Genomic DNA, 27,989 nt, shown 5'->3' on the forward strand with positions numbered 1-27,989 from the left:
CTGTTAACAGATCACTCAGAAAGTACCCGCATCTGGCGCTCCTGCCACACACACAAGCACAAGCGAGAACCCTCATTTTCCGCAACTGCGCGTCTGGCAACGAGCTTTCCACCCTCGCATCGCGCCGACCCAACAACCCAACTTTTTTCTCCTTACTTGCTTGATTCTCTTTTCGATTGAGTGGCTTTGGTTGCGGGTATTGCTAATAATTACCGGCTCCGCCCTCTTTTCGTCTCTTGCCCCCGGCTTGCTCCACCGATTTCCACCCCTTTCAACGAACGTCACGATTCCCAACTTCCCGACCTTCATCCGCCCGACAGCCACTTTTGACAAGTTGGCTGCTAATCTTCGTTAACCCCGCGCAGCCGAGCGCATCGAGTCCATCATGGCGCCGGCCTTGCCAATTAAGTTCCAGGAGCTGCTCCAGCTCAGCAGCTTGGGTGTCAACCAAACCGCCATCACTTTCAACACATGCGTACGATCGATCCATTCCGCATACCACAACACGTTCTCTGTGCCGCCCTGACCCTGCTGACCTTCGATGCCCTTGTGATAGACGCTAGAATCAGATTCCTTCATCTGTCTCCGAGACAAGAAGGACGAGGCATCATCCCCCGAAGTGCTCATCGTCGACCTCAAGAATGGCAACAATGTCATCCGGCGCCCCATCAAAGCCGACAGCGCAATTATGCACTGGTCGCGCCAAGTCATCGCCCTGAAGGCACAGTCTAGGACACTTCAGATCTTTGACTTGGAGCAGAAGCAGAAGCTGAAGTCGACCACTATGAGCGAGGATGTCGCCTTCTGGAAGTGGACCAGCGAGACGACGCTGGGTTTGGTCACAGACACCGCCGTCTACCACTGGGACGTCTTTGACCCTGCCCAGGCGGCACCCGTCAAGGTGTTCGACCGCAATAGCAACCTGCAGGTGGGTACATATCCTGCGTGCTAAACTCACCGGTAGACCCTAACAACCCCGTAGAGCAACCAGATTATCAACTACCGGACGAGCGCCGATGGCAAGTGGATGGTCGTGGTCGGCATCTCGCAGCAGCAAGGGCGCGTCGTCGGTGCCATGCAGCTCTATTCCAAGGACCGTGGAATCAGCCAAGCGATCGAGGGCCATGCCGCCGCCTTCGGTACCGTCCGGTTAGATGGTGCTCCCGAGGACACGAAGCTCTTTACCTTTGCCGTCCGGACCGCCGCTGGCGCCAAGCTACACATTGTCGAGGTCGACCACGCCGAGACCAACCCCGTATTCTCCAAGAAGGCCGTCGACGTGTTCTTCCCGCCAGAAGCCGCCAACGATTTCCCGGTTGCCCTCCAGGTTTCGCAGAAGTACGGCATCATCTATCTAATTACCAAGTACGGCTTCATCCACCTTTACGATCTCGAGACTGCGACATGCATCTTCATGAATCGTATCTCGGGCGAGACCATCTTCACGGCCTGCGGTGATAAGGACTCGAGTGGTGTTATTGGTATCAACCGGAAGGGTCAGGTTCTTTTCGTCAGCGCCGACGAGAATACCATCGTCCAGTATGTGCTCGAGAGCCACGGAACCGAGCTGGCACTCAAGCTGGCGGCGCGCGCCGGGCTCCCCGGTGCGGACAACCTCTACCAGCAGCGCTTTGAGCAGCTCTTCACCAATGCCAACTACCAAGAAGCTGCCAAGGTCGCGGCCAATTCTCCCCGCGGCTTTTTGCGGACGCCCCAAACCATAGAGCGGTTCAAGCGGCTTCCCCAGCAGCCGGGCCAAATGTCCCATATTCTCCAATACTTCGGCATGCTTCTCGACAAGGGGTCGTTGAACCAGCACGAAACTATTGAGCTCGCCCAGCCCGTGCTCGCCCAGAACCGGAAACAACTTCTCCAAAAGTGGCTCGGCGAGAACAAGCTCGAGTGCTCTGAGCAGCTTGGTGACATGGTTCGCCCTCATGACATGGCCATGGCGCTCGGCATCTACTTGAAGGCGAATGTGCCTCACAAAGTCGTCGCTGGCTTCGCCGAGACGGGCCAATTTGAGAAGATCCTCCCCTACTGTGCCCAGGCCAGCTACCAGCCTGACTTTGTCCAGCTCCTTCAGCACATCGTCCGCGTCAACCCGGAGAAGGGCGCCGAGTTCGCTACATCCCTGGCCAACCAGCAGGGAGGGTCACTCGTCGATCTTGAGCGTGTGGTGGATATCTTCCAGTCTCAGGGCATGGTCCAGCAGGCCACCGCTTTCCTCCTCGATGCGCTCAAGGACAACAAGCCGGAGCAAGCCCAACTCCAGACTCGTCTTCTCGAGATGAACCTGATCAACGCACCGCAGGTCGCAGATGCCATCCTCGGGAATGACATGTTTTCTCACTTCGACAAGGGCCGCATTGCGACTCTCTGCGAGCAAGCCGGCCTCTTGCAGAAGGCTCTGGATCTGTATGAGGATCCCGCCGCTGTCAAGCGTGTCGTTGTCGGCATCGCCGGCGCGCCTAACTTCAACCCTGACTGGCTCATTGAATACTTTGGCCGTCTTTCAGTCGAGCAGTCTGTCGATTGTCTCGACGCCATGATGAAGCACAACATTCGCCAGAACCTCCAGTCCGTGGTCCAGATCGCCACCAAATACGCGGAGCTCCTCGGTGCCCAGCGTCTGATTGACCTGTTCGAGAAGTACAAGACCTCTGAGGGCCTCTACTACTTCCTCGGCAGCATCGTTAACGTCAGCGAGGACGCCGAGGTGGTCTTCAAGTACATCGAGGCCGCCACCAAGATGGGCCAGATCCGCGAGGTCGAGCGCATCTGCCGTGACAACAGCGTCTACAACCCGGAGAAGGTCAAGAACTTCCTCAAGGAAGCCAAGCTTAGCGAAATGCTGCCCCTGATGGTCGTCTGCGACCGCTTCAACTTTGTACACGACTTGGTGCTCTACTTGTACCAGCACCAACAGTTCAAGTCCATCGAGATCTACGTGCAGCAGGTCAATCCTTCCCGGACCCCAGGCGTCATCGGTGGCCTGTTGGACGTTGACTGCGACGAGAGTATTATCAAGAACCTCCTCTCCACCGTCAACCCGGTATCGATCCCCATTGACGAATTGGTTCAAGAGGTTGAGACGCGTAACCGCCTCAAGCTGCTCCTGCCCTTCCTCGAGGCGACCTTGGCCGCCGGCAACCAGCAACAAGCCGTTTACAACGCACTGGCGAAGATCTACATCGACTCGAACAACAACCCTGAGAAGTTCCTCAAGGAGAACGACCAGTACGACACGCTCACAGTCGGCAAATACTGCGAGAAGCGGGACCCCAACCTTGCTTACATCGCCTACCGCAAGGGTCAGAATGACCTCGAACTCGTCAATATCACCAACGAGAACGCCATGTACAAGGCCCAGGCGAGGTACCTCCTCGAACGCGGAGACAGGGAGCTGTGGATGTTTGTTCTCAGCGAGAACAACCTCCACCGTCGCTCAGTCGTTGACCAGGTCATCTCGACCGCTGTCCCAGAGTCTACGGACCCCTCCAAGGTTTCCGAGGCTGTGTCGTGCTTCCTGAATGCCGATCTTCCTGCGGAGCTTATTGAGCTGCTGGAGAAGATCGTCTTGGAGCCCTCGCCGTTCAGCGACAACCAGAACCTGCAAAACCTCCTCATGTTCACCGCTGCCAAGGCCGACAAGGCCCGTGTCATGGATTACATCCACAAGCTCGATAACTTCTCTTCCGACGAGATCGCCAACGTGTGTATCGAAGTTGGTCTGCACGAAGAGGCGTTTGAGGTTTACAAGAAGATCGACAACAAGGAGGCCGCCGTCAACGTTCTTGTTGAGCACGTCGTCAGCATTGATCGTGCGCAAGCATACGCCGAAGAGGTCGATATCCCTCCAGTTTGGAGCAAGGTGGCCAAGGCTCAGCTAGATGGGCTCCGCGTCAGCGATTCTATCGACTCGTACATCAAGGCTGAGGACCCAAAGAACTATGAGGAGGTCATCGAGATCGCGGTCGCCGCAGGCAAGAACGAGGAACTCATCAAGTTCCTCCGCATGGCCCGCAAGACCCTCCGTGAGCCTGCCATCGATACTGCCCTTGCCTTCTGCTTTGCCCGTCTCGACCAGCTTGCAGAGCTTGAGGACTTCCTGCGCGCAACCAACGTGGCCAACATTGAGGAGTCGGGAGACAAGGCTTACGCTGAGGGTCTCTTCGAGGCGGCTAAGATCTTCTACACAAGCATCTCCAACTGGGCTAAGCTCGCGACTACTCTGGTCCACCTCACTGACTACCAGGCTGCCGTGGACTGCGCGCGCAAGGCGAACAACATCAAGGTCTGGAAGGAGGTCCATGAGGCATGCGTCGGCAAGAAGGAGTTCCGCCTTGCCCAGATCTGCGGTCTCAACCTCATCGTCGATGCCGAGCAACTCCAGGCTCTCGTCAAGCAGTATGAGCGCAATGGCTACTTCGACGAACTCATCAACCTCCTCGAGCAAGGCCTCGGCCTCGAGCGTGCCCACATGGGCATGTTCACCGAGCTGGGTATTGCCCTGTCCAAGTATCACCCCGAGCGGTTGATGGAGCATCTGAAGCTCTTCTGGAGCAGGATGAACATGCCAAAGATGATCCGTGCCTGCGAGGAGGCTAATCTGTGGCCTGAACTGGTGTTCTGCTACTATCACTACGACGAGTTCGACAATGCCGCGCTCGCCGTCATGGAGCGGCCCGAGAACTCGTGGGAGCACCAGCAGTTCAAGGAGATCACCGTCAAGGTGGCCAACCTGGAGATGTACTACAAGGCCATCAACTTCTACCTTGAGCAGCACCCATCTCTGCTCACCGATCTCCTGCAGGTGCTGACCCCCCGGATTGACGTAAACCGGGTGGTCCGCCTGTTCCAGAAGTCGGACAACCTGCCGCTCATCAAGCCGTTCCTGCTCAACGTGCAGTCGCAAAACAAGCGGACGGTGAACGACGCCATCAACGACCTCCTCATCGAGGAGGAAGATTATAAGACCCTCCGGGACTCGGTCGAGAACTACGACAACTACGATGCCGTAGACCTCGCTGGCCGCCTCGAGAAGCACGACCTGGTATTCTTCCGCCAGATCGCCGCCAGCATCTACCGCAAGAACAAGCGGTGGGAGAAGTCCATCAACCTGTCCAAGCAAGATAAGCTATGGAAGGATGCCATCGAGACTTCTGCCATTTCGGGCAAGGCGGATGTCGTTGAGGAGCTGCTGAGATACGTAAGTTCAACGCCTCCCTTTACTTGGTTCATTACTGACGTTATTACAGTTCGTGGACGTTGGCAACCGCGAGTGCTACGTCGGCATGTTGTACGCCTGCTACGAACTGATCCGGCCCGACGTGGTGCTCGAGCTGTCGTGGCGCAACGGCCTCATCGACCATGCCATGCCCTTCTTGGTCAACATGCTCTGCGAACAGACGAAGCAAATGGCCGCGCTCAAGGCCGACAACGAGGCCCGCAAGTCCCGCGAGCAGGAGCAGGAGAAGGTCGACGACAACACCCCCATCCTCGGCGGCAACCGCCTCATGATCACGGCCGGCCCCGCCGGTGGCGCGCCGCCCGTGTCACCCGCCCCGTACATGCAGACCAACGGCTTCGCGCCCCAGCCGACCGGCTACGGTTTCTAGAGGGTTGTTCCGGTGGTGTTCGAGTGCCCCTGCCTGTTCGATCCGGGCCAGCGCCGCTGGTTCTATCCATTCGAGGGTCCTGCTACATTGGGCAAGCCGGTCAAGGTGGTGGAGCTTGGGTCGGTGCAAGTCTAAAAATGACATGACTTTTTTTTGAAGGGCAAAAAAAGCACTGGAGGGATGATTTCGGGCTGTGGGTGCGGGTTTTTCGGCGGGTGTTTTTAGAGTTGATTCTGGCGCGCGTTGCTGACGCTACTGCTTCTTCCACTGAGCACGGCGGGGGATATTCCCTGCGTTAGTACAACATTTGTATGATAACTTGGTCGTTTCTCTTATTCGACTTGGTGCCGTCTCTGAATTGGGTCTTTGGTCTGTCTCGGCTTGATTGTGTCGTTGCTGAAATATCAGCCCGATACTACTAACCAGCAATACTAACCAGCAAACGCGAGGTCGGTCTCTAGTTCTTCCTGCTCATTAGGGGGGGCAAGAGGAAGAATGAAAAGTAAGAGGAAATAAGAGGACAAGAAACGTGACGGGTATTCGGATGTAAAGTAACACGACCCCATCAGACATCGCACCATAACTACCACACAACCCGGATGACGGGCTGGAACATTAGTCAGAGGTAATGAATTGCCTACTCTAAGAAGCTACCACGGGTAGTTGATTCCCGCAGACACGGATACACCTCCAAGCAACTGTTTCTTTCCCCTTGCATGTATCTGCTTTAAAGGGTGGTCATCCCCAACGGCGCCGCTCTCTTCCTCCGTATTGCTCGCTCCATCATGTGTTTCTTTGCTCTCCGCCACCTGGCGATCGGATGGATGGATATTTGAAAGAGCATTGCGGTGCGGCCAGCATAATCTCTTGTTGGCCAATCGCCTACCTGGCGGGGGCGGAAGGAAGAGCTGCGCGTGTTACTGTACTTCCATGGAAGTTCTCTTGCCCTAGCAACAGCTCATTTGGCATCGGCTTTGACGATGCGGCAGACGAGGTCCGAACCGTCAACTGAGTCGCCTTCACGCACCGCAAGCTGGGAGACGACGCCGTTGTGGGGAGCGGAAATGACCATTTCCTAGTAACACGAATTAGTGATTGGATGCTATAGCAGACAAGTAGAAAAGACTGTACCATCTTCATCGCGCTCAGCACAGCAAGCGGGTCGCCCTTCTTAACCTCACTGCCGTCATGCACACGCAGCTCGACCAACACGCCAGCCATGGGCGCGCCAACATGGCTCGTGTCGGTGGGATCAGCCTTGGGCCGGCTAACGTTCTCGACGGCCGCCATCTTGTCGTCGACAGTGACCTGGCGAACCTCGCCGTTCATCTCGTAGAACACTTCGCGCTGGCCTGTATTCTCCGAGAGCGGGCCGACAGCGAGCAGCTTGAGAATGAGGACTTTGCCCTTCTCGAGCTCGACGTGGAACTCCTCGCCAATCTCGGGTTTCGAGAGGAAGTACTTAGTCGGTAGAACCGATAGATCGCCGTACTTCACCGTGAAGTTCTTGTAATCCTCAAAGACCTTCGGGTACATGATGTGACTGGCAATGTCGCACTCGCTAATAGTGCCACCAAACTTGCGGCCGAGGTCCTTCTTGATCTTGCCGAAGTCAACGGGGTCGAGGAAGAGGCCAGGGCGCTGGTCCAGCTTGCGGCGGCCACGGAGGGCGTTGGTACGGAGCGGCTCCGGGAAGCCCCCATAAGGCTGGCCCATCATGCCCTCAAAGAACTCGAGAACAGAACCTGGGAAGTCAAGCTCGGCAGCACGGGCTTTGACGTCCTCGGGCGAAAGCTTGTTGGAAACCATGAATTGTGCCAGGTCGCCAACGACCTTGGAGGTGGGAGTAACTTTGACGATATCGCCGAGAAGGTCATTTGCATGTTCGTAGGCCTTCTTGGTCTCAAGCCACTGGGAGCCGAGACCGAGCTGAGAAGCCTGGAACATCATGTTGGTCAGTTGGCCACCCGGAATTTCGTGCTCGTACACTTCGGGGTCGGGGCCCGCGAGATGAGCCTCGAAAGGCGAGTAGAGGAGGCGGAGCTGGGACCAGTAGGTGTCCAGGGCCCGGACGTGGTGGGGGTTGAGGCCAGGGTCCTTGCCAGTGCCGTCAAGCGAAGCAATAATGGCGTTGATGCTGGGTTGCGAAGTCATGCCAGACAGACTGTCAGTGGCAGCATCGACAGCGTCAGCGCCAGCCATGGCACAAGCAACCATGGAGGTAACACCGGTACCGGCCGAGTCGTGGGTGTGGACGTGAATAGGCAAGTCTGGGTACTTCTCCCGGATGGAACCGATAAGAAGAGTGGCGGCATGCGGTTTGAGGACACCGGCCATATCCTTGATACCCAACACATCGATATCAAGGGCAACAAGCTTGTCGACAAGGTCCAGGTAATACGGAAGGTTGTACTTCTTCTCGGGGTTCAGCATGTCGCCACTGTAGCAGACTGTGCCCTCGCAAACACCGCCGGCCTTTTGCACCGCCTTGATGCCGACTTCGAGTTGGTTGATGTCGTTCAGGGCGTCAAAAACGCGGAAGATATCGACACCGTTCTTCCTGGCCTGGTCAACGAAGTGGTAAATAGCGTTGTCCGGAAGCGAGGCGTAGGCAACGCCATTGGCGCCACGCAGCAACATCTGGAAAGGGATGTTGGGAATCAGTTTCCGCATCTTGCGGAGGCGGTCCCAGGGGTCCTCGTAGAGGAAACGCATAGCGACATCAAAGGTAGCGCCGCCCCAGCATTCCAAGCTGTAAAGATTGTGAAGCGCATGGCTGGTCTCCTTGGCGATGTTCAGCAGGTCAACAGTCCGCACTCGGGTAGCGAGCAACGACTGATGGGCATCGCGCCATGTAGTGTCCATGAGCAGGCAGCCCTTGTAGTTGCGAATAGCCTTGGCAAAGGCCTTGGGGCCCTGCTCCAGAATGATCTGACGCCAACCCTTTGTGGACGGCTGCGTGACGTCGATCTTGCTTCCGGACTCGTCAAACAGCTGCGGGATGATGATGTCGCCTTTGAACTTGGGCTCACCAATCTGGCCCTTAATGCTGCTTCCGTTGACCGCGACATCGCCGAGGTAGGCGAGGAGCTTTTGAGCGCGGTTCTGGCTTCCAACGAGGTCGAAGAGTTCTGGCGTCGCGTCGATGAATGTAGTCCAACACTTGCCGTCAATGAAGGTAGGGTGAGTGAGGAGCGACGTTATGAAGGGCAAGTTCGTCTTCACTCCACGAATTCTGAACTCGATCAGGGCGCGGAGCATCTTCCGACGAGCAATCTCGTACGTCGAACCCGTGGCAATAACCTTGACCAACATGGAATCACTATGAATATTAGCATTCATTTTTCGGCATTGGGGTAGGACGGGAAACATACTAGTGGGCTAAAATAGTTTAGTAGGCGTTAGCAATAGTTTAGCACGAAAACAGTAAAGAAATATGAGTTCAAGTCCCAAGCCCCAAATCCCAACATCCCAAAAACAAGCCCGCCAGTCCAACTAGGAGAGCGCGACAGCAGCATCGACATTGTTCCCGTCCTCGGCGAAGGCTCCATCATCATCGTCGACGCCAGCGGCAGCAGCCTTCTTCTTGTGCTGGGGCCCGCTCTTGTGCAACAGCAGGTTTCGACTGGTCCCGGCAGCATAGTCGCAGATGCCGCAGTAGAATCTCTTTGCCGCGACGTTCGCATCACTCTTCGCTTTATTACGACGCCGCCCGGCAAGCTTGATTGCCTCCCAGGTAACAACGGGGTCGACCTCATCCTCGGCGGAGTCTCCGTTATCCTCGGCGGAGTCTCCGTTAGCCTCAGCACCAGCAGCAGCAATAGCTTCCCTGTGCCTCTTGCTGGTCTTGTGCCTCAGCAGCCCGGTTGCTGTCGCACCAACGTAGTCGCAGACTTTGCAGTAGTATTTCTTTGCTGCAATGGCCGCTGCTTTCCGCTTGGCACTTTGCTCCCGCTCGGCAGCACGCATGGCGTTCCCGGCCTCCACGGAGTCTCCGCCAGCTTCCTCTGTGCCAGCCGCAGGTTTCCAGGCATCCGCCGAGTCTCCACCAGCTTCCCCCGTGCCACCCTCAGCGGCGACGACCTTCATGTGCTTGAGAGTCTTGCTATGGTTATCGAGGGCTTGCCGGGACGGGAACGCGTGATCGCACGGGGCACAATAATACTTGCGCGCAGCGACGTTGTTGGATCTCTTCCGCGCCATTGACCCGGGGAGTGTGGCGGGCTTGGTCACCCTTGTTGCGTTCTGTGCGTGCCGCTTCGACTTGTGGTGAAGATCCAGGTCCATCTGGCTCGGAAATGCCATATCGCAGATGTCGCACGCATACTTGCGCAGCGCTCTGTTCTTCTCCTTGACTCTTCGTGCACTATCCGCCAGCATGGCGGGGTCCAGTCTCGAGTGCCAGACGCGGCGTCTCTCTTGCCATTCGGCCAGGTTGCGTTCCTTGTTCTCGTTGACGTAGTTGGTCTGCCGCTTGTTTTTCCTCAGCTTCTTCTCCGCGTCCCAGGCCGCCAACTCCTCAGGGGTGAGGCGGTCGGTGTTGCTAGCCCGCAAACCCTCGTAGTAGGCGTGGTGCGAGCAGCAGCCATCGTAATCGAGCGCCTCCAGCGGCCAGGGGCAGAGGCGGGGCATGCGGTCGTCGTCTTCCTTCATGGCACCGAGCGCGATGGCGAAGGCGTTCTCCAGGATGAGGAGGAGGCACCGGACGTGGAGGATCTGGGTGACGGGGGGGATGGGAGACCAGCAGAGCAGGCCCTTGTGCGTGACGGAGTATCCGTCATCCAGGGCTTCCCGCACGTACTTGGGCAGGTTGACTCTGAGATCGTATTCTTCCCACCGATGGGCAAAGCCCAACACCCTGTCCGTGCCCGAGCCCACGTAGGTCCTGGACCGATGGCCTTCCTTCTCCATGACCAGGAGGTACACGCCCCAGCGACGGGGGCCGTCGGCGTCGCTGGGCAGAGACTTATACTCCGCCGCGAGGGGCGGCGAGTCTCCCTGCAGAGCCTCCGCGAGGCCCTCCGCGAACTCGACCGCCGAATCGGAGATCAACTCCTCCAGCAGGTCTTCTGAGTCGAGGTCCGGCGCCTGGCCAGGCCGGGTCCTGGTCACGGGGCGGGCGTCTCTGACGAATTTCCAGACCAGCCAGAGGAGGTAGTCATGGATCGTCTGCGACGGCTTGGATTGTGCGGGTGCCATTTTGTTTCAGGCTGTGGGTGACGAGATGGCTGACTGACGGGCGTGGTGGTTGGCAGACGAGGGTGAGATGACGAGATAGCTGGTATACGACTGAGAGGCAGAAAACAGTGGACGAGCGTGAGACAACGAGATAGCTGGTAGACGAGCGCGAGACGACCGAAATGCCTGGCAAACGAGCGAGAGGCAGAAACAGCGGACGAGCGTGGGACGGCGAGATGGATGGGAAAATGAGCGACATGCTCTTTCCCATCGGCACTCGAGCACCGGCCCATCATGACGACAGCTGATGGGTTGAGGAAGGCGCTAGGTTGATGAAGGCGCGGAGTTGAGGAAGGCGCTGGGTTGAAGGTGCTGAGTTGAGGAAGGTGGGTTGCGTCGAAGCAACAGGCGCTCTTGCCAATTTGAGTTGGGATTCAACTCGTCAGCGGTTTTGCGGATGAAGCCGGAGGAACTCGAGTCTTCGTTGGTTAGTGTTCAGTATGGTAAAGGGGAAACGGCGAAACTCACCATGCTTCAACCTGCACTCGTCGGTGCGACCAAGTACCACTGCTTGCATCGACGGGGCATTTGTGGCGGACCGTCCGTGGTCGACCATCCAAAATAAACCCTTATGGCGGAGGATCCGTGATGATGAAAACTCCAGGCAGATATCTCTTGATACAAAAGTCGCGGCTTGAAGGGCAGTTTACCGACTTGCCCCAGGTCGTTGACTTGACTGGGCGACCACCAAAGGAAAAGGCTTGTCCAGAACCTGTCGTGGACATGGACTCGAGAATAATGAAAAAGAGAAATTTAACTTACGAGTGATGACAGCGCCGGCGAAACCGTTTCCGCCGTCCAATCTGATACCATTTCCACCCGCGGAACCTGTTCAATGGTGTTGGTTATCTCTTTTCCAGTGAGCATGGAGTTGACATACGGTAAACTTCAATCTTGCCAGTGTCGGGCTGGAAGTTCCTGGCCGGATCCTCGCTATCCAGCGTCAGCTTACTAGGGAAGTTCCACGCGCTGTACGGGTTTTCACTCACGTCGTGATCCGAGTCTGGATCGAAAACCCGCGCGTCGAGATGCGGTCTTGGGTGAGCCCAAGCTGGTCAAGAGTCGCTCCAGCTGCAATCTGGATCTGCGCAGCCACGATATCGATGCCCGTTGTACATTCCGTAATCGTATGCTCTAGTTTTCCCCATATATCAGCTACTGCAAGAAGCTATTGCAAGCATGAGGTGTTCTCTTTGATGAGGGAGCGAAGTGGTGTTGAGCGGGACAGGGTCGGGGGTTAGGGTTAGTCGAGACTTACCAACTTGGATCCGGGGGTTGACCTCGATGAAGTAGTAGCGGTTCTGCTGATCGACCAAAAACTCGCAAGTTGAGGCATTACCTAGTTTTGTCAGTGTGTCTGAAGTCGGGAAAACGGAGGCAGGGATAAAGGGAAGAGGGAGGATAAACAATCCGACTTACGCAGTCCGACAGAGCGGCCAAGTTTGACCGCGTCCTTGAGCATGTTGTCCCGCACGTCGGCGGGAAGGTCCTTCGCCGGGGCAATTTCGACAACCTTCTGGTGCCGCCGCTGGACGGAGCAGTCACGCTCGTAGAGGTGAACAAGGTTTCCGTGGTTGTCACCAAGGAGCTGGACTTCGATGTGCTTGGGCTTGTCGAGGAATCTCTCAACGAACACGGTGCCGTTGCCAAAGGCGCTCTTCGCCTCGGAGGAGGCTCTCTCAAAGGACTCCTGGAGTGTGTCTTGGTCGCGCACAACACGCATGCCGCGGCCACCACCGCCGTAGGCGGCCTTGATAATGACGGGGAAACCATACTCGTCGGTGAACTTCTTGACGTCCTCGAACTTCTCCACCGCTCCTTCGGTGCCAGGGACAACCGGGACTCCAGCAGCAATAGCGATCTTCCTGGCCGAGACCTTGTCGCCGAGGGCGTCGATCACATCGGGAGAGGGCCCGATGAACTGAGAGCGAGACTGATAAGCTGCTATACCGAAAGACAATGACGTTCCAAACTCACGATAAGACCGGCCTTCTCGACGTTGCGGGCAAATTCGGCATTCTCAGACAGGAAACCGTAACCTGATGAGACACGTCAGTCCCAGGCCTCAAATAAAAGTATTGCCCTCGTTGTGGCTTACCAGGGTGGATCATCTGGGCGCCATGCTCGACAGCAATCTTGATGATCTCATCGCCAGCAAGATAGGCACCGACGGCGGTGTACTGCCCGCGCTTTCCAATCACGTATGCCTCATCGGCCTCTGTTTTTTCCTCGTCAGCTAGCGACTCCCGTGGATCGAAGGAGGGCAGGTGTGGGGCGGCGCATACTCTGCCTGTGCATCGAGAGACGGTCCTCATAGCTACACAATCAGCATCCGAATAAGGAGTAAGATGTCTGGCGTGGTGTCCCACCTGTAGACGGCGATGGTGTGAAGCGAAAGTTCGTGGGCCTGCGCACTCCGGATTAGCTATTGAAGGTATCGAAGGGTTGAGATTTTGCGTGTGACTCACGGTTCTGAAGATCTGTGGAGAGTGCGAATGAGCATGCTATGCTGAGATGACACGAGGGGGCAGGGTATCTAGATCGAACATACACGAATAGCTAGCATGCATAGGTCAGCGCCACGCTCGGGCAATGTAGGACGGTCTGGTACCACTTACGAATTTCACCTCTGTTGGCAACTGTCATGCGCAATGGCTTTGTTAGCATCGATTTCGACTTTTGACGGTTAGGTTGGTGGGAGAAATCCGCGTTGGGACGGGCCGGGAGTGGTCTCGGAATAGTCGAGAAGCTCTCCAAGAAGCTCCCCAGATGCTTCACGGAAGAGCAACGGCAACCAGGTTCGGGAAGCGCACTCACCCAGAATCTTGTTCAGCTGCATGATAGTCGAGTTGGCGCGGATGCGATGCACGGTCTGGGCCTCCTTGGGGGCATCGCCCTCCTCGAAGACCTCCTCATTGTTGCTGACCGGCTTGTTGGCCGCCATCCTGTGTCAATTGGTGTTTGATTTGACGGTCAGTTGCAAAGAGAAAGACGAGGGGAGGGAGGAAGAAGAGAAAAAAAGAGAGTCGAGAGCAGCGGATGGGGGTGGGAATGGTGGGGTGGTCTTCGAGCGAGCAGGGGTATGACGGTCACGGCGGGGTCGGACGCAATGGTGGGGTAAATGGACGTGGGCGCGCAACCCTTCAACTGTTGGGTACCTTCCTGGTAGCTTAGAATCCTCCGGTTAACGAGGTATTGTTAGAAATACAAACCCAAAAAGGTCCCTAGCTCGTAACAGAACAATGGCCGGAGCTCACCAGGCATCTTGGCAGACCAGGAGGAGGTGGTTCAGGGCCAGGAACCGACCGAATCCAATGAGTCTTGTAGGAGGCTGTTCCTGTTTAATCCAGGCAACGTGCCTTCACGACACGGTCATCACGCATTGTTTCATTTCTTCTTCCTCCTCAGACTGCGGAAATGACTTCTTGGCCCGTCCTCGAGTGCCCGCGAGCACAAGGTGGCCGGGAATACCGGTTCAACAATATTTCTTTTCGCACTTGACACCCGGTCTTGATAGTGGGGTGGTCGAGTTAAGCACAGGCGCAGGCCAGCCTTGTTGGGCTAGCCTCAAAAGGGAGGTTAGCGCCCGCCAATTGGAGGCCGGTAATCGGAGCTCCTTGCACATGCATGGGAAAAAATCCCACCTCAGCTCTCCAGATCCGATGTCGAGGCACGGCGGGGTTTCAGTCTCAGAGCTCGGGAGCTCGGCCGTGGGGTCCCTTGAACATGTTGCGAGTGAGACAAGCCATCAATGCATCCGTCAGTCACAACTTTTCACCCACCGAGCAGGACCCCCATTCAATCCCGCCGACCAACCAAACACGATGTGTATCTAAGTTGTTTTGCTAACGCAAAACCCCCAACCCTCCCGCGGAAACTCCGGAGGGGTAGGACAACCCCGGTAGAACCGATGCTAGCTATCCTTTGCCGTTGCCCGAGGTTCGTGGTTCAAGGTGCCAATACCGCAGTAGCCGACTCCCGGGTGAGCATCAGGTGCTCTCTCAACACATCCTCCTGGTGGTCTGTTCCGGCGTTATCGTCTAGCCGAGGCTAAGTCCGTCGAGGATAGCCACGGAAAACCTAACATATCCGAGATCTCGGGCCCAAACTGACACACAAACCGGCAGCCCCCGTCAACCACACCTCCCGCTGATGATGCGAGTTCGAAATGCGGGGATTGGACAACCCCCGCCATTTGCCAGCGAGTCCCATGCCTGGGCACTATCGCGGAGCTGCATCGTACAGCTGCAGCGTAGCCCAGGCTACTGCCGGTCTGGGAAGGTAACGTATGCAGATCTGGAGGTTGAAACATGGGCATCTCTTCTCTCTGTCGCCAAGAATGCCATTGCCGCTTTTGCATCGAGATGTGAGCCGGCCGCCAAGACGGATCAGGAGCCTCCTCGAGCACCGCTGGCGAGCATACGAAATACCTAACATATATTCGTGCAGCATTCTCTTCAACACGGATCCCTTTCCCCGTGCGTGATTTACACTAAAACAAAAGGGAAAGAACAAAAAAAGGATGAACGCAAAACTCAATGGTCCCGTGCTCAACACACGGCCGCAAAGCTGTCACGGGGCCACGCAGCCATACTCCCTTTCCTCAAGGGGAGCCGGAGAAGCTAGTGGGGTGGATTGTGACGCTTACCTTGCCGGACAACCCCCGACTGTGCCGAACTTGTCGCTTGGAGGACTGTGGGTGACCATGGCCCGCCTTTGCCTGACCGATACCTCGACCATAGGATCGTGTACTGGGGGGGGCCAATTACAACCATGATGTCTTCTCGTGGGGAGGTGACTGATCGAGATATACCGAGTAAAGACTCGAGCAATGGGCCATGACCAGGGTCGTGGTGTGCTTCTTCAACCCCCACGACGAGCAGGGCGCCAGGGGCCCTGCCAAGCGCCGGCTCCGGAGCAGCCCCTCCAACACGGAGCTTATCAGATCAGACGCCGTGGTCTTCTTGGCATGTCACTTTCGAGCCGTTGTCTCGGTGTCATCAGGACACCAGTTGAAAAAGAACAGAGTTGCCAAGAGACCGATCTCCGTTGCACTCGGGCAGTTCAACACTTCGGCGGACATTTGTCAAAGCATAATTGGCCCCATTTCTCGAGGGAGAGACAGCCAAGGAGTTGGCCAGCGAGAAAGTTCAGAGATACCACCACACAGCGAAGCAGAGCACAAGGCAATTTCGGCCGTTTAGTCTTTTAACCTCGCCCTGGGTGGCATAACCTCAAGCCTGTGCAACCACAGACGGCAGCTGAACCGGAACAGTGCCCCCTGAGGGACCGCTCGCTTGGCATTAACCCATCGTTACACCTTCGCTTTCAAAAACCATCTCTTCTTTTATTAACCCGAGAATGGAAAAAGTCAATGCTGGGAGAACCCCTGTGAGACCATACCTCTATGTCCCGGCCAACCGCGTCGCCCGACAGCAAAGGTAAACAGACCAGACCCGAGGAGCGAAAAGGTCACCCTCGCCGCTCGGGGCAAGCATTCCCAACCCCCGCGCCGCGCTTAGATCGTACAGCCGTCTGTAACACACGAGACAACTCGAACTTGCCGTTCTAGACCCCCAACCGACGTCGAACTCTTTCATCCCACGCTTGAAAACAGCGGGGGGAAGGGAGAGATAAGACCGTTTTCCAGGCCAGCCCGCCGCCTGTGTCCCATCCCGTAGAAACCAGACCAGCCCCCCTTTACTTTTGAGATCCGTCCGCATTTATTTCTTCGCAACCAACTCCTGCACCTTCCCCTCGACAGCAGCCACCTTCTCCTTCCCCGCGTCGACGGCGCCGGTAAGCGCCGCCTTCTCTCGGCCACCCCACTGCGTCCATTGCAGGTAACGGTACCCCTGGGTGAGCTGGGCGCCCTCGTTGACGAAGTGGCAGGCGAAAAGCAGGTAGTTCGCGGGCGTGACGGCGAGCGCGTAGCGCATGAAGGTCGCCGAGTAGACGCAGAGGGCGAAGGTCATGGGGGCGGAAATTCTGTAGGCGGAGCATTGTTAGCTTTGGCGGGATGGAGGTGGTTCGGAGTTGCATGGCTTGGGCCGTCGGCCTAGGCGGTGAAAGGGAAACAAACGTACAGATCGGGGCTCTTCCGGGTGTCCATGACTGCAGCAACGGGAATACCAAAGTTGGATACGGGACCCCAGAAATCTATATCGGCCATATGTTAGTCCAGGTCCATTGTTGCGCACCGGCAGGCCAGAACCCAAGAAGTCATCATGGTTGCAACTGCCCCTCCCAGCACACGATCCTACACAGTATAATCGAGGTATTGGTCGGTCAAAGGTGGGCTATGGTCATCGGCACGCCTCCAAGCGCCAAACCTCCCTCCGTGGTTGAATACGGTGCCGGAAAGCGACAGTTCGGCACAATCGGGGGTTGTCCGATGACCGGCCGGTGTGCTCGGATAGGGCTGCAAATGGAAACGGTGAGAACTCACGTGTCGAGCAGACATAGTTCAGGACGGGGTGCGCCCGAATCTTCGCATTGACGGCTTTGACAAAGGCGGCCATTTTGACGGTAAATGCTGTGCTGGCGTTGCCCTCGTCGCAGTTCGGTGGATTCAAGGGTGGGAGTTTATCTTCGAGATCGGACATGCGCTCCGGGGTTTGGAAAATAATTTGGGTCCAGATTCCCGCACGGACCTCCCAACCCAAACAAGCCCATGAAGTCGCCCTCCAGAACCAAGACAAACACTCACTCCAATAGTGTCAAACACGTGTGCGGATTACACCGACGCAGCGGGTGCCTTCTATTATCGCTTCCAACTATGTTGAGAAGAACAGGTCTACCAAGTCTCGGCTGAACACAGGCTGCAATCCGCCCCTAACCGCAGTTTTCATAACCCCTGAACGCCGCCCAAACCAACCATTCTCCGTAAATCTGGGTAGAGATCGCCAGCCTAGCCCATAGCACTGCGATATGCAATATGTTTCCGAAAGTACTCCGCCAAGAGCCTTACAGCGAGGCGCGACCCGGGTATCAGTGATGTAACCAAAGACAGGACATTTATCTCCGCGGCGGGGGGTTGAAGCCGGACGGCGGGGCTCCGCCTGGGGGGAATCCCGGAGGGAAGCCGGGCGCACCAGGGAAGCCAGCAGGGGGCGGGAAAGCACCACCAAATCCAGGCGGCGCAGCTGTTACCAAGTCAGAATCCGGACAAGATGCGAGAGCAAAGGTTGTACTCACGACCACCACGCCCAGGGAAGCCAGGGGCACCAGGGAAACCAGGGAAAGGGGGAGGGGCAGTGCCTCCAACACCGGCCGCGGGACCGGCCAGAGAGATCGGGGCAGCCGCACCCCGTCCCGCTGGCCGTGCGACACCCGGGCCAGCAGTAAGTGCCGTTGTGATACCGGCGCCTGTCGACTTGCCCAAACGAGCACTGGGATCTGCGGGGGGCGGCGACTCGACGGAAAGGGAGACGATGTGGGCGCCCCGGACAATCGTCAAGCCCAGAGTTCGCTTTTCCTCCTGCTCAACGACCGTGGCGGATGACGAGGCGCCAGGGGCCGCTGGCTTGTTCTGCTTGCGCTTGCTTCGGCGAAATTCTTCGGTATCGGCGAGGACCAGATTCATGTGCTTGTCGAAAGCCAGCATCTAGATAAAATAATTAGCAGCCTCCACCACGGTGGAAAGGCGGGGCTAAAGACACACCTGGCCGGTCATCTGGCGCCCATCGTTCAAGGTGACGCGCATCCGGTAGTTGATCTGTGAGGATATCAGTACCCCGATCGCAGCTGCATCGATTACCGCGAGAGGGAAATAGTACGTACGTAACCGGCCTATAATCAATGCGCCTTGTCAGTTCTCCGATGTCAACATGGATGCCTGCACAGCGGTGTGGGCGGGGGGATGCACTCACCATCTTGCCCTGCTTGTTTGTCGCCGACATCTTGGCGGCAAGATGCTACAAAGTAGCGGGCCTGGGATTTCAAAAATTGGTTTGTGTAGACAGAGTTCTTGACTCCTGTCAGTTGCGGTCTCTTCTTGGTCTCGGGGGAGAATTCGAGGTGACGCGCGGGATGGTTTGATAGTTCCTCGATAACGTGGCGGAGACTGGGCTGGCTTGGGAAATTTGAACGCGAGGCTGAGGGAGCTTGGATGCTCCAGCCACACATAACCAATGAAATTCAGCCACCAAGCTTGCCGCCACGCACGGCTTGTCCCCCACCAAGCTCCCTGCTCGAGACCCCGGCAGGCAAGTGGTACCCCACACGCACAACCCCAAATTCGAGGAGCGAAAATCGACCTCATCTTTCGAAATTTCTCGTACATCGACAAGTCGCCCAGCACCGAATATCGACAACACCGCCGCCATGGTAAGAGCAATCGATTGCAAATAATCAGGCGACATAACTAACACGATGATTAGTCTGAGAAGACCCAGAACCCCATGCGGGAGCTCCGCATCCAGAAGCTCGTCCTGAACATCTCGGTCGGCGAGTCTGGTGACAGACTGACCCGTGCTGCCAAGGTGCTGGAGCAGCTGTCCGGTCAGACCCCGGTCTACAGTGAGTTCGCACCATCGATTCATTTCGGAATCCCTTCATTTACTGACATGTTGGTTTTCAGGCAAGGCCCGGTACACTGTCCGCACGTTCGGCATTCGCCGTAACGAAAAGATCTCGGTGCACGTCACCGTCCGTGGCCCCAAGGCCGAGGAGATTCTCGAGCGTGGTCTCAAGGTCAAGGAGTACGAGCTCCGCAAGCGCAACTTCAGCGAGACCGGCAACTTCGGCTTCGGCATTAGCGAGCACATCGATCTCGGCATCAAGTACGACCCCGGCATCGGTATCTACGGCATGGACTTCTACTGCTGCATGACCCGCCCTGGTGAGCGTGTCTCCCGCCGCCGCCGCTGCAAGGCCAGAATCGGTGCCAGCCACCGTATCAACCGCGACGACACCATCAAGTGGTTCAAGCAGCGCTTCGACGCCATCGTCCGCTAAACGTGGGCTTGATGGGTTGATGGGTGAATAAAACAAAAACTTGGGCATTTCAGGGAGTGGGGAGTTTGGGACTCAGCACCATCGGGATCTCTGGGGCGGTGATTACTTTGCGGGTTCATGCACAGGGTCGTTGGGTTCTTTTCGGGACATGTAAATGCAGCTTCGTATATCCGGACGAGCCCTCTCGTCCACTGCTCGGTCTGAATTTCAGTCGAGCCTCGGCCTCAGAGACCGACCGGCACCATGCCGGCTTTCCAATCCCATAAATCCCGTGAGCATCACCTGGTGGACCAAGACTGTTGGAGTGAAGATGGGCCGTGTCAGAAATCACCAATGTACCACAACAGACGCAGTGGCGCAGTTTTGGTGTCTCAGGTGCAGATTCTTGTCACTTGTGTGGACAATTATATACTAGCCTGTTGTTTCTCAGCTCGAAACGATCCTCGAACTAAGGGGAAGCAGGCCTTCAATAGTCAGAATTAAAAATATCACCGTTGACGTTGTCAAAACATTGCTTTTACATTGCCTGAAGCCCATTACTATGTAAGGTCCTGACTGTCCTAGAAGAAAACACAAAAGTCCGCCCAGTTCATCCACGCTGCCATCATTATGGCGCTCATGTCTTCATAAAAAAATAACCCCGCGACAGGGTTCGGGTATCTCTCTGCTGCCCCGGATGATGATTCCTCAATGCCAAAGCGGAACCAAGGGCCTCCAAATCTCGGCAGACGATGTCACCAAGTCCGGCCGCCTAACCAAGCCATAACGGCAAGCCTCGAGCAATCCTAAACTCCGCGGCAAACGCACCGCAGAATGCTCTTTCGACCTCCGCCGTCTCCGCAGCCTAGATGGCAACCAACGGCGGCGCGGTCTTGATCGTCCGCCCGCCCGCACCACCAACACCACTAACACACCTGCGCGTCGGCGTGGCCGGGACCTGTCTGTGGCGCTGCGTCATGTGGATGTCGATCAGCATGTCGACCAGGGCCTCGGCGTCCCGGTGGAGCGCCTCGAGCTCCTCGGCACTGCTGCAGACAGGCGTGCCGTCCGGGCCGGGCAGCCGGAACGCGGCAAAGACGATGCCGCGGTTAGCCGGCTTCTTTTTTTGTGGTTGTTGCTGCTGCTGCTGCTGCTGCTGCCTCGGCTTGCCGTCGGGGGTGGTGGTGGTAGCGGGGTCGGACTCGTGCCGGGCGGGGCTGTGGCCCGTGTAGAAGGCGCAGCTGTAGCCGCGGGCGAACTCGTCCTGGGCGCCCGTCTCGTTGCGGTACTCCAGCCAGCCCTGGGTGCGCAGCACCTTCTGGTGGACCGGGGCGGAGATGCGGAAGGGGTACATGATGGAGGGCAGGCCGTATGCGGCGAGCAAGCGGCCGGTCGTGGCGCTTCGGGAGTTGTCGCGGGGCACGGGCGTCCGCGACTCGAAGCTGCTGTCGTAGCTTGAAGCGTTGGACACGGGGGACTGGGGCGGGGAAGGTGTCCCGGTCCGGGTCGGAGACGTTGTGACGGGGGTGCCGCAGAACTGACTGAGGGGCGAAGAACTGCTGGGGCGGCTCAAGTGGCCTGGCCATAGATTGACGACGTAGACAAGGTCGAATTGATACTTTGTCGCAATTCTCGCGGCCTCGAAGGCTGCCGCGGTGGCGGGGCGGCTGGCCAGTGGAGGTGAGAGTGTGAGAAGGGGATAGGCTGGCTTGGTCCGGACGGGTGTGGAAGCCGATGAAGGATTCGGCGGCAACCCAAAGTTCGGAGGGTTGGTCGCTGAAGGTCGAGTTCGGGAGGCAGCATGGCCGTCAGCGATATCATCATCACTCAAAGCGAGGAAATCCTTGACACTAGGCTCCTTAAGGATAGGGTCGGAATCCGCAGTCTTCGCCGTCGGTAGATTGGATAAGCTAATCGACTTGCGCAAGCTTTCGCTGGCATGTTTGATGTTGGTCCCGATGGGCAACAAGCTCTTCGGTCGGTGTGAAACATTTCTGACGCTGTCGTCTACGGGAGACAACATGGATGGCGCCAGATATTCCCGCGAAGTAAACCCTAAGCAGTGGCTTTCTCGCTGCAGTGGCGCCAGACCCGAAGTGTCATGCTGCTGGGCTGTGATACCGACTTGGTTCTCAAGTAGAGACGCTTTATCTGCAGCAACGGTAGAGTGCCGCTTCCGGTCGGGCCGGGCCTTCGGAGAGACAGAAACCGTCGGAGTTCGAATCAACGGCTTCGACACAGGTCTAGATCGCCGACTTGGTGTTGTATCGCAGTCGGAGTCTCTCGACGCAGTGGAGAAGCTAAACTCCAGGAAATCCGACGACGTGTCATCATTGCTCGAGTCGGGGCAAAGTGAAGACCTCTGGATGGCGCTGGAACCAAACGAAGAGTACCGCGCCGGAATGGCAGGACACCCGTCGTTTTCATTGCCAGTCGTGGATGCTGAAGCCGGAAGCCGAGGTGTGCTTGGTGATTCGGGAAGGCTTCTAGCCCGCCGCGAGTTTGGTGACAACAGCACCTCGTCCCTGGCCATCATGCGGGAAGATGTAGGTCTAATGTACGATGCCTGCGGAAATTTCAAGGTAGTCGCATCAAACCCGGTCAGGAACGGCATTGGCGTCGCCGGTCTGGTTGTTGACTGAGCGTCCGAGGCATGGGAATCAGTGGCTCTCTTCTTCCTGGAGAAGAGCTTTTCTAGTCGGTCAAGCTGCTTGTCAAGCATTTCGAACCTCGACGCCATAGTGGCCCTCTTCTTTTTAAAACTGCAACGACAAGGAAAAGTATCAGCAACATATTTACCAACGTGATTCCAGCATTCAACAGACTTACTCGAATGAGAGTGAGTGTGGAAGGCAAAACCGTCGCTCCAAACCCGGCGCCCCTTGATTCTAGCTTGGAGGGCGAGAAAGAGAAGACAGCCTCTTCAAGCCAGAGGGACAGGAACCGGTGGTGGAAAGAAAAAGGTTGTGCTTGCTGTTGTGTGATTTGCGAATCTCCAGCGACCAGTCGCCGGCCGAATCGGTAACAGGAACGGCAAAGTCGGAAAGTTGTTTGGCAGTTAGTGATACGGTGCCGTGCCGCAGAGTTAATAACGGGGGTTTTCGGGTTGGTTGAACGAGTATTCCACGGCAGATAGGGAGGGGAATCCGAATCTCATGGCAAGAAACCGGGGAGCGCGAGAATTTGTTGATGTGGTCGGGAGTGAGAACGGGGGTCCGAGGTGGGCGACTAACAACCGGGCTTTCATGAAAGAAGTCCGGTTCTGTTTTCACATTTCGAGCAGCTGCTCGAATCTTGGGTACGTTTTGGTTTTGTGTAAACCCGGCGAATTCCTGCTGAATTTCTGGCTCCTAGTTCGGACCATAGAGGCAGGGGGTGACTGCCCGGCTTGGGAAGTACGAAGCAGAGGAACAACAAAAGCAACGCCAGTGCCCTATGCTTATCGCGGCTTGTTGGTGTAGTATCGCCATGCCAGGACGAAAACTGGCAACGGCAACACCGAAAGCTGGCCCAGTTTGCCCCCACAGAGGCGAAGGCAAAAGAAACGGAAAGCTTGCTGTGGTGTATGGCCCGGGACTCGACAGAGAGCTAATGATCACGGTCCAATGAGCTGGATATAAGACCAAGCACCACGTTCCGAGGACGGGTCTGGTGGATTGTTGCGCAGCAAACGGAAGGCAGGGGGCCTCTCCCACTTCCAACTGGCTCGTTCTCAATGTCGAGCATCTAGCCGGCGGCCGCAGATGAGAGGTGAGAGGGGGTAAGAGTGGAGGGGCAGCAGGCAAGGGAAACAGCGAAGTAGGCCAAATAAGGAATATGGAGACCATAACACCCGCTCAGAGCAACACGGTTCCCATCAAAAGGAGATCAGGATCTGTGACTGGCAGATCTTGAGCTGCCAGTGGTCCAAAGAATTCCCAGTCCTCGCACCCAGACCTCCAGAACCATCGTCCATAGCGGCCGTGCTCTCGTTGTCGTAACACCCTTGTATCACTGTGCCACACCCATGTTTTCCAAACATCGAATTGTCGACCAGACAAGTTAGATGAAGTTTTCGGTTGAAACAACAGAGAAGGGAGGCTTGCTTTTCCTCCCGAGGGGGCGCCATCACACGACGCTAGTGTCTCCCGCTGGGATTTTGGGGATGGCCTCGCCTCCGGCCGCTCGGAAGGATGGCGAAGGGCTTACGACCATCGTTTGGGGGGAAGGTAAGAAAAAGCAACATCGAGGCGGAATCGGCTGCAAGTGGAGGAGGAGCGAGATCTCAAAGAGGAAGAACTTCACGAAAACAGCAAGAGCCAAGGACACAGCTCCTGACGCACGGACTGCGCAGCTGGGATGGCGAGGATGGCAACAAGGGAGAGCTGGACAGGGATGGATGGGATGACACCACAAAACCCGCTTGACAGCTGACCAGTCACATGCAGCCATGGCATTGCGCGCCAAACCTTCATTCGAAGCCAGCTGGCAGCAGGTGGTCCACTTTCCCGACTCGACAACAATTGAACTCCAAACGAAACCCTCCTCGACCCCGGGACTCGACCGCTTCTTGGCTTTTCAGATCTCAGATATCCCCTTTGTATGCCTCAGCGCGTAACACAACACAGGCCCAAACAATCGGGTGTCTGCATGACGCTTGGAGGTCAACAATGTACGCACAAACGCCTGCCATGCTTAGCGGCCACTCTCGCTGCCCTCTGATCAAAACAGAGCCAAGGACAGGTTTTCCTCCAAGGCAAGGTGCGCTCGCTGGTTGGTGACAAGTCTTCTTTTTTCTTTCTGATGCAGCATTGTGATCAACCGTGCATGACTGCACCGCCGGGCCGGTTGCTCCTGTATGTAGGTCTTGACGCCATTCCACTCGGCTCCCGTCACCAACGTCGCCGCATCTCAGATTTTGAGAAACAACGTGTACCATCTTTTGTCAGATCTGGCTCGAGAGCTGCCAATGTTTGCTTGTTTGAGTGTTCTGCTTGTGGGACATCAACACAGCTCCCTAATGCGTTAAACGGGCATTTCATACTCGATAGACTTTTCTTGACGAGGCCTTCTGCCTTCTGGCCTTAGCAGGAAACCTTCCCGGCGACTTGCTTCTTATCTTCGAGGTGGGGGTGCTCGCATACAGTTTTCTTTCCCGGCCGATAACTACAGGAAAGGATCAGTGCTTCCAAGGGTTTGCTTCTCGGGATGAGGAGTCCAAGCACCCTCGAGGCCACTTTTCAAGGCCAGGCAGTAAGTCGTATTGCATCGACAACGAGCTCCCAGGTAGGTTCTCGCGGTTAGGACACCCGGCTCCCAATTGTTATCATGAGACTTGACTGCCGAAGCATGAAGCATCAGCCACGCTATACACTGCAGCATATTTTTTTCTTTCTACTCTTGCTCAGTGTGCCGTCATTCGAGTCCCATCCCACCGCCTCCCCTCTCTTCCCCCAAGCCAAGATCGTCGATTAGACTAACGTAAACTACCACCGCCCACGGCTCCCACCCTGGCCAATGGCTAGACTCGGGAGATCCGCGAGGGTTCCGGGGCGCTGGGTCCGGGGACTCCGGAATGGCGCTAGGCGTTGACGCTCAGAACTATGTAAGACCAACTTGTCATGCCGAGGCTGGAATGTCACAACGCAGGGCTGCCATCCGATGACAACGTGACTCTGCACCTTGACTGAACAGTCCGTATCATTTATCCGAAATGTGATCGAAATACCCCGCTCGAGTACGTCCGTACTCAGAGTGTGCTAGTGTGCTCGGTGTTGGTGCCGGCCAAAGCAGGCTCTCGGGGCGGGTGCCGGATCGGCGGCGCCCATTGGATCCCTGGGGCGACGCATGTCTTAGCCTCCGTCCGTTTCCATGTGCGTGCGTTGTCCGTCTCGGCTCGGGGGGGCAAGACACTTTCCAACCCTCTTGAACCATTCGCTCTCTTTCCCAGCTCTGCAACCACCGTTTCTCCCACTTTCGTAGCTGCTCCGGGAGGCATCCAACGCCAACGGCGGCGTTGACCCACGTTCAGTCAGCTGGCATGGCAAACGTGCCCGTCCACACACGTGCACACTCGAGGGAGAGAAAGAAAAAGCCTCGGCTGCTCTCACACAGTCTGATTCCTAAGCAGAGCAGATGGACTCCCTTGCGGCAGTAGCGCCATCACCTCCTGCTAGATTCTGCCGGAGAGGGGCGCACCCAGACCTTAGCGTGACTGTACATAGGAGAGATCTTTAGGCGGGTTGCTTGCATCTCGATCTTGTGTGTTGCCCCCCAATAAACGGGTGTAACCAAGTCCGAGGGCAAGTACCTGCTCCGATGAGTGTTTCTTTGCGCCTTATCAAAGTCTCGCTGCTTCTGTCTAACCCAGGTAGCCGGTGGACTGATGAGCCGAGTTTTTAAAGAAAACTTAAGCATGGTCGCCGAGGGGTTCCAAAGTCGCAACTTGTACCACCAGATAATGTTTCGTGATATTCTATTTGCTACCATACGAAGCACGGCTCGCCAAAAACGCCCGATGGCGCAGTGTTTAGTCCACCTCTGTCTGTACTCAGACGTACCTGCGGAAGATTGATCGTGCATCATCCAAGTGAGACCCGTGTGTACGCCCGAGCACACAGAGGTCGGCCGAGAAGCCGCGAGACGACCGAGATGAGGTTAGACAGCCCCCGGAGGTCACAGCGCAGTCGATCTCCCGTCCGGCCCTAGTGTCGACCGCATCCGCCGGGACGACACAGAATCGTAAATTGCGAGCGCCAGCAGCCGCTCACAGCCTCGCGCCACTGCTGTCATCGTTCACCTCCCCGAAAATGTTTAGGAAGGCCGTGTGCACCTCGTCCGTGAGGTCACTCGCCTGCAGACTGCGGCCCTTTTTCGCAAAGGCGAGGCGTGAGCACTCCTATCATATGTTAGTCGCCCGAACATAACCCAGATGGACAACAAGAAGAAGCTCCTCACCCTCGTAATCGCGCTGCCCCCAAACACAGCCAGCGCCACCAGCTCCTCCTCCTTCAACCGCCCCCCCGTCTCCCAGATCCCATCCAGATACGCCTTCCTCCACCCCAAAAAAGTAGCAATACTCCCCGTCAACGTATCCCCCTGCCCACCACTCCTCTTCCGCCCGCCCTCCAAATCCACCGTATACATAACCCTCCCATCACTCAAATTATCCCTCCCCCCCTTCTGCAGCACCATCACGCCCTCCAACACCCTCGCCAGCGCCTCCACCGCCGCCGTCCCCGCCTCCCTCACATCCCCCTCCTGCCCCTCCACGCCCAACGCCCGCGCCAGCCGCGCAAACTCCACAACATTAGGCGTCAGCACGGCGAGCGCGTAGCCGCGCACCAGGGCCGGGTCGCGCTGGACGATCTGCAGGGCGTCGGCGTCGAGCACGACGGGCATGCCGCGGGCGCGCGCCGCGCGCAGCACGACCGCGCACGTGTCCTGCATCAGCCGGTCCCGCCCCAGCCCCGGGCCGACGACGAGCACGTGCAGCCGGTCGAGGAGCGGGATGATGCGCTCCGCGATGGTGGATGCGTCGGTCTCGGGGCTGGTGCTGGTGCTGGTGCTGGTGCTGGTGCCGGGGGGTGAGTTGCGCATGAGCGGGTGCACCATCAGGTTCGGCGAGTAGGTCTTGATTACGGCGGCGGCGGCGGGGGTGCAGATTACGTGGGACTGTGGTGTGGGTTAGCAGGTTGGTGTATTTTCGGTGGGGGAGGAGGGGTGGTGAATGGGAAGGAAGGACCGGTCGTTCCCTTGAGCCCCAAACAACAAGAAGTGGTAACGATGTAGGGATATCGGAATAAAACCTACCATATCACACCCCAACCGGGCACTTGCCATGGCCGAAAAGTACGGCGCGCCCGTGTAGTCCTCGCTGCCACCAATAACGCCCACTCTCCCCAACTGTCCTGTCCACATACCACCATCATCAGCCTCTCTCATACACCAAAAGCTCTCTCCTATTCAATAACAGATCTCTCACCCTTGTGAAACTTGTCCAGCATAGGCGGGATCATTTGCCGCACACGGGCAATAACGTCCTTAGTAGCAGGCGACATGTTGGAAAGCGCAGCAGATGCGGATGAGTCGGGTGACATTTCGGCCGTCTAGGACGAATGCTCTGATATACAAAAGACACGCAACGACTCAATGTTTATTGAGTGGAGAGGAAGCGATGGCTTCGATTGGCATGGATGTTGTTTTGTTTTCCTG

General features: G+C 56.9%; 8 protein-coding genes across 8 annotated transcripts; 2 read left to right on the top strand and 6 right to left on the bottom strand.

Annotated features, from left to right (window-relative positions):
* The first annotated feature begins 275 nt into the window (after positions 1-275).
* B0H64DRAFT_22784 (uncharacterized protein) lies at positions 276-6,062 on the top strand. The gene is made up of 4 exons (XM_062799679.1): positions 276-475; positions 557-928; positions 983-5,212; positions 5,262-6,062. Exons 1-4 carry the CDS (start codon positions 386-388, stop codon positions 5,619-5,621), a joined length of 5,052 nt encoding a protein of 1,683 aa, XP_062664290.1. The 5' UTR covers positions 276-385; the 3' UTR covers positions 5,622-6,062.
* Positions 6,063-6,579: 517 nt separating this feature from the next.
* B0H64DRAFT_437914 (uncharacterized protein) lies at positions 6,580-10,820 on the bottom strand (the record flags this gene model as incomplete). The annotated part of the gene is made up of 3 exons (XM_062806297.1): positions 6,580-6,696; positions 6,753-8,943; positions 9,118-10,820. 3 exons carry the CDS (start codon positions 10,818-10,820, stop codon positions 6,580-6,582), a joined length of 4,011 nt encoding a protein of 1,336 aa, XP_062664291.1.
* Positions 10,821-11,138: 318 nt separating this feature from the next.
* B0H64DRAFT_22756 (carbamoyl-phosphate synthase L chain, ATP binding domain-containing protein) lies at positions 11,139-13,944 on the bottom strand. The gene is made up of 14 exons (XM_062799675.1): positions 13,677-13,944; positions 13,478-13,498; positions 13,411-13,418; positions 13,328-13,339; positions 13,229-13,266; positions 13,145-13,176; positions 12,958-13,077; positions 12,837-12,898; positions 12,279-12,780; positions 12,118-12,198; positions 11,849-11,993; positions 11,740-11,792; positions 11,328-11,687; positions 11,139-11,278 (listed from the first exon to the last, which is right to left on the bottom strand). The coding sequence occupies exons 1-13, from the start codon at positions 13,801-13,803 to the stop codon at positions 11,506-11,508; spliced, it is 1,383 nt and encodes a 460-aa protein (XP_062664292.1). The 5' UTR covers positions 13,804-13,944; the 3' UTR covers positions 11,139-11,278; positions 11,328-11,505.
* A 2,223-nt stretch (positions 13,945-16,167) lies between these two features.
* B0H64DRAFT_449258 (uncharacterized protein) lies at positions 16,168-18,760 on the bottom strand (the record flags this gene model as incomplete). The annotated part of the gene is made up of 7 exons (XM_062807081.1): positions 16,168-16,847; positions 16,946-17,018; positions 17,308-17,512; positions 17,563-17,567; positions 18,057-18,465; positions 18,523-18,576; positions 18,731-18,760. The coding sequence occupies 7 exons, from the start codon at positions 18,758-18,760 to the stop codon at positions 16,583-16,585; spliced, it is 1,041 nt and encodes a 346-aa protein (XP_062664293.1). The 3' UTR covers positions 16,168-16,582.
* Positions 18,761-19,184: 424 nt separating this feature from the next.
* Positions 19,185-19,817, top strand: B0H64DRAFT_414581 (ribosomal protein L5 domain-containing protein; the record flags this gene model as incomplete). The annotated part of the gene is made up of 3 exons (XM_062805044.1): positions 19,185-19,187; positions 19,241-19,379; positions 19,441-19,817. The coding sequence occupies 3 exons, from the start codon at positions 19,185-19,187 to the stop codon at positions 19,815-19,817; spliced, it is 519 nt and encodes a 172-aa protein (XP_062664294.1).
* A 663-nt stretch (positions 19,818-20,480) lies between these two features.
* On the bottom strand, positions 20,481-22,777 carry B0H64DRAFT_23001 (uncharacterized protein). The gene is made up of 2 exons (XM_062799711.1): positions 22,626-22,777; positions 20,481-22,558 (listed from the first exon to the last, which is right to left on the bottom strand). The coding sequence occupies exon 2, from the start codon at positions 22,534-22,536 to the stop codon at positions 20,662-20,664; it is 1,875 nt and encodes a 624-aa protein (XP_062664295.1). The 5' UTR covers positions 22,537-22,558; positions 22,626-22,777; the 3' UTR covers positions 20,481-20,661.
* A 93-nt stretch (positions 22,778-22,870) lies between these two features.
* On the bottom strand, positions 22,871-23,750 carry B0H64DRAFT_23025 (uncharacterized protein). Its single transcript, XM_062799715.1, has one exon. The coding sequence runs from the start codon at positions 23,621-23,623 to the stop codon at positions 23,147-23,149; it is 477 nt and encodes a 158-aa protein (XP_062664296.1). The 5' UTR covers positions 23,624-23,750; the 3' UTR covers positions 22,871-23,146.
* Positions 23,751-26,541: 2,791 nt separating this feature from the next.
* B0H64DRAFT_314281 (Ribokinase-like protein) lies at positions 26,542-27,835 on the bottom strand (the record flags this gene model as incomplete). Its single annotated transcript, XM_062800195.1, has 4 exons — positions 26,542-26,673; positions 26,733-27,449; positions 27,588-27,685; positions 27,760-27,835. The coding sequence occupies 4 exons, from the start codon at positions 27,833-27,835 to the stop codon at positions 26,542-26,544; spliced, it is 1,023 nt and encodes a 340-aa protein (XP_062664297.1).
* Positions 27,836-27,989: the final 154 nt, after the last annotated feature.

The sequence above is a fragment of the Chaetomium fimeti genome (genome assembly GCF_033439085.1).
Source record: "Chaetomium fimeti strain CBS 168.71 chromosome Unknown B0H64scaffold_1, whole genome shotgun sequence".
NCBI lineage: Eukaryota > Fungi > Ascomycota > Sordariomycetes > Sordariales > Chaetomiaceae > Chaetomium > Chaetomium fimeti.